The sequence below is a fragment of the Limulus polyphemus genome, unplaced genomic scaffold (genome assembly GCF_000517525.1).
Source record: "Limulus polyphemus unplaced genomic scaffold, Limulus_polyphemus-2.1.2 Scaffold3816, whole genome shotgun sequence".
NCBI classification, from domain to species: Eukaryota; Metazoa; Arthropoda; class Merostomata; order Xiphosura; family Limulidae; genus Limulus; species Limulus polyphemus.
The window spans coordinates 10,125-15,262 of record NW_013669426.1 but is presented as its reverse complement, the minus strand read 5'-3'; the positions used below and the strand labels follow the sequence as shown (position 1 = coordinate 15,262).

The following is a 5,138-nucleotide window of genomic DNA, read 5'->3' as shown; positions in this document are numbered from 1 at the left end:
GTTATGTTAAATATTGTTGGTACTAGATATTTCTGCCGCGTGTTACAAATACGGGCAAAATACAGAGAGAAAGTACGTTGGTGAAAGTGAAAGAAAAAGTGAAGTTAGCCTGCATGTGAATTTAGCCATAACGGGCGATTTCTAAAGTGAGTTTCACAGTTTTTATTGTAAAAACACATATAGAGAAGAATAATCCATATTTTCAATTGGGTTCTAAAGTAATGTAATTGAACCAGCCCGTGTGGACTTTTGACAAAAAGAGAGTTATTTAAAGCTCTGGATACATCTAGTAACCCACGGGGTAACAGGGTAAAGTAAGTGAATTTATCTCTGATTGTATTGTGATAACACAGGAGAGAAGAAATAATTCGTCTGGTCAGTTGAGCTCTAAAGTAACTGAACCAGCCTGTGTGGACTTTTGACAAAAAAAAAAAGAAGAAGAGCGAGAATTATTTAAAGCTCTAGATTCAACTGTGGTAAATAGTGTAACGAAGTTTTGTACATACGTTTGACTTGTTTTGAATATATATATATATCTTATTTTAAAACAAGTGGGTTATGTACTGTCACAGACACATACTGTAAAGAATCTGGCCTTATAGGCCCGGCATGGCCAGATGGATAAGGCGCTCGACTCACAATCTGAGGGTCGCGGGTTCGAATCCGCATCCCACCAAACATGCTCTCCCTTTCAGCCATGGGGGCTTATAATGTGACGGTCAATCCCACTATTCGTTGGTAAAAGATTAGCCCAAGAGTTGGCGGTGGGTGGTGATGACTAGCTGCCTTCCCTCTAGTCTTTCACTGCTAAATTAGGGACGGCTAGCGCAGATAGCCCTTGTGTAGCTTTGCGCGAAAATTCCAAAACAAACAAACAAACATATAAAAGGGTCCCCTGGTGGGACAACAGTAAGTTTATGAACTTACAATTCCAAAATCCGGGATTAGATTCTCTGTAATGGACACAGCAGATAGTGGAATGTAGCGTTGTTCTAAAACAAACAAACAAACATATAAAAGGGTCCCCTGGTGGGACAACAGTAAGTTTATGAACTTACAATTCCAAAATCCGGGATTAGATTCTCTGTGATGGACACAGCAGATAGTGGAATGTAACGTTGTTCTAAAACAAACATATAAAAGGGTCCCCTGGTGGGACAACAGTAAGTTTATGAACTTACAATTCCAAAATCCGGGATTAGATTCTCTGTGATGGACACAGCAGATAGTGGAATGTAGCGTTGTTCTAAAACAAACAAAAAACACATAAAAGGAGAGCAGAATATCTAAGGTGTTGCATAAATGCTGAAAACAAAAATTAATTTACTAATAGTACAGAGTTAAGTGTAAAAACTTCATAAAATATTTAATTCATGCAAGAAAAGGCTGTAACTGATGTAAATGTATATTACCTAGTTACTGTATATGATAAGATTTTTTTTTTAACAGAAATGCATATTTAACCCTTTATCATCTCCACCTGTACATATACGTCAGTTATGGAAATGGAAAAAAACCCTTCTACGGATAAGTAATAATACATACGTACATATATGCAAAAAAAATATGTTTGGTATTTTTTCTACTTACAAAACTACAAAAACAATGTGTGTAACAACACTGGTAAGGTCTTTCTACATTTATTAGTAACTTAAGATTACACCACAGTTGATTAGATGTTTCCAGGTGTTATCTTGAAGTTAAAAGTCTTGGCTTAACAGGGCAGGGCTTAATGTTTGAACTACACATTTAACATATCAACAGAATTATTGCTAACATTATTCTTAACATTTGTCGGTTACAAATGTGCATTGTGATTTGTTCAGATAATTATTTTTGTAAGTGACTGAATATTTTGGAACAGTATTGTAGCAATATAATGAGTTATGTGTAAAACTAACAATGGTTCTTAAACTGGAAGAATTATATCAATACAGAGACCGTAATCCTATTCACAAATCTCTACACACCTAAATATGTGACTGTGTTGGATATTAGTAGTGTTCAAACTTAAGTCTTTTCAAATGAATACAACAAAACAGTGACTAAATGTGTATTTCATAGTTAACTGTCATCTGTATTTACAGTTATATCTGTTTGAATTGTCAACCAAAATTTAATAAACATTGTCATGTTTGTTGTAAAATGTATTCATTTATCATAGGTTTTAGTAGGAAAATTGACAATAATGACAGAAGACCAAGTATCTACCAGTTCAAGTTTGTCAAGTCTATCTTCCAGACGGAGTTACATGGGTGAAAATGATGTGGTCAAACATGCAATTACCAGCCTCGGAAAGATGAAAGTATTTTTTTCTCAAAACATGCTTACTGATGTTACTCTAGTGGTTGGTGATCGTCGCATACCTGCACACAGGTTAGTGCTAAGCTCTGCAAGTGACTACTTTGCAGCCATGTTCACCAACAATTTACGGGAGGCCGTTGAACAGGAAGTTGTGCTACATAATGTTGATCCAGATGCACTGAGCTGTCTGATAGAATATTGTTATACTGGAACCATTGAGCTACACGAGAATACGGCAGAAGTACTTTTGTCAACTGCTTCTTTACTTCAGTTGCATGAAGTTGTTCGCTTCTGTTCAGGCTTTATGATACATCAGCTTCATCCATCCAACTGTATTGGAATTCATCTGTTTGCTGAGTCCCAAGGTTGCATAGAACTACAAAAAACTGCATACAACTACATAATGGAAAATTTCACAGAAGTTATACACAATCAAGAATTTATCTTGCTTCCTTCTGAAGAACTCCATGAACTTCTTCTCAGTGATGATATTAATGTTCCAAGTGAAGAAATTGTATTCCATTCTCTCATAACCTGGCTAAATCATGATGTTAGTAATCGTAAGAAGCATTTAGGAAAACTTTTGGGAGCAGTGAGGCTTCCTCTTCTAGCCCCACAATTCATTGCTGATCATGTAGAAGAAAACAGTTTATTAAGGAGTGATAGAATGTGTCAAGATCTCATTATGGAAGCACTTAAATATCATGTTTTGCCAGAACGACGATCTCAACTTCAGACACCTCGTACAAAGCCCAGAAAATCCACTGTTGGAGCCCTTTATATTGTTGGAGGTATGGAGTATTGTAAAGGGACAAGCAGCATAGAAATGTATAACTTTAGAACAAATGTTTGGACTCGTGTGGGGGCAATGAATGGACGTCGTCTACAATTTGGGGCGGCTGTGATTGATAACAAGCTCTTCATTGTAGGAGGAAGGGATGGTCTAAAGACACTAAATACAGTTGAATGCTATGACCCAAAAACCCAAACTTGGAGTTCTATGTCATCTATGTCTACTCATAGGCATGGCCTTGGGGTTGCAGTCTTAGAAGGTCCATTGTATGCTGTTGGGGGTCATGATGGTTGGAGTTATCTTAACACTGTGGAACGATGGGATCCTCAGACTCGTCAGTGGAGTTACGTGGCTCCAATGAACACGCAGCGTAGCACTGCAGGAGTAGCTGTTTTGAATAACAGATTATATGTTGTTGGTGGACGAGATGGAAGTTCATGCCTCAGGTCTGTGGAGTGTTTTGACCCTCACACTAACAAGTGGACACAATGTGCTTCCATGTCTAAGTGCCGAGGTGGTGTTGGTGTAGGTGTGATTAATGGTTATCTTTTTGCTTTGGGTGGACATGATGCTCCTGCTGTTAATCCAAGCGCCTCTCGATTTCAGTGTGTTGAGCGTTACGATCCCAAAACTGACGTGTGGACTGCTGTTAGTCCGATGAGTATTGGTCGTGATGCTATTGGAGTAAGTGTCTTAGGTGATAAGCTCTTTGCTATTGGAGGTTATGATGGGCAGGCATACCTGAATTTAGTAGAGACTTATGATCCTCAGACAAATGAATGGAGTAAAGTTCAACATTTGGCCACTGGCCGAGCTGGCATGTGTGTCGTTGTCATCAAATCGGACTTGTAAAAAAATCATAAGAAGAATGTTGTGATAACTTGTGTGATACTGTAGGTCAACAGAGCAGAAACATATATACATAGACAATGTGGAAAATTTTGCAGAAGCTCTGAAGAAAAAGTAGTATACAATTATCCATCCCAATCTTTAAAATTATTTTAAAGAAAACATAGTGAATGTTGAAATATAAACCTTTAAATCAGTGATATACATGTGTGGAACATAAAATGCTGTAATTTAAGGCCCATACCTGGAGAGGAATTTATATGAAGAATAGATTTTGTACATGTGAAGGAATTTACTGACTTAATAGATTGAATACAAAAAAAATCATTCATTACTATGTTTTAATCAGCCATGTGAGCTCAATTACTTCAGCTGAAAGCATGACTTCTACAATCATAGAGCTGTGTAAGTATGTGTTGTAACTACTGAACTGCTCAATTGGTAAAACAATCCTTTGAATCTTTGATAATCTGAAGTGAAATGTCTTAATTATACATTCTGTTGAAACAGAGAAACAATTTTATATAGATGATAAAAATAACTTTCCATACATTATAGTTGACATTTTGGGTGGATGTTGTAAAAGCGTTAGTAGGATTTTTCCTGACTAGTGATAAATAATGTTTTATGTGAGTTAGTACAAATTAGCTGTGAACTCAAGCTTTAAATTGCTGTTGTAAAAAAAAAAAGATTGTTTTTTTTTTCAGGTAGAATTATCACTGAGTTTGCTGTAATAAAAAAATGCCCATAAAAACCATAAAATGCAAAACTGAAAATTGTAGGTATTTTCCCATGGACCTAACAAACCTTCATGCCAAATTTGGTGAAAATCCATCAACAGGGGGCTAAGTAGTGGTAAAACATGCAAAATGTAACACTGAAAATTTGTATGTATCTCCCCATGGACCCAATGAACCTCCATACCAATTTTGGTGAAGATCCATCCACACCTTGCGAAGTAGTTACATGGACATACAACAGACAGTACTGTTATATTTATATAGAAGTAGTTACATGGACATACAACGGACAGTACTATTATATTTATATAGAAGTAGTTACATGGACATACAACGGACAGTACTGTTATATTTATATAGAAGTAGTTACATGGACATACAACAGACAGTACTGTTATATTTATATAGAAGTAGTTACATGGACATACAACAGACAGTACTATTATATTTAT

At 36.3% G+C, this 5,138-nt stretch overlaps 1 protein-coding gene across 1 annotated transcript in view; it reads left to right on the top strand.

Moving 5' to 3' along the window:
- Nucleotides 1-4,892, top strand: part of LOC106470091 (kelch-like protein 5) — a 6,412-nt gene extending 1,520 nt beyond the window's left edge. The window contains exon 2 of the mRNA XM_013930618.2: nt 2,165-4,892. Coding sequence (XP_013786072.1) covers nt 2,189-3,949 — 1,761 coding nt within the window. The 5' untranslated portion in view covers nt 2,165-2,188 and the 3' untranslated portion in view covers nt 3,950-4,892. The remainder of the gene's footprint in view (nt 1-2,164) is intronic.
- The last annotated feature ends 246 nt before the right edge of the window (nt 4,893-5,138 follow it).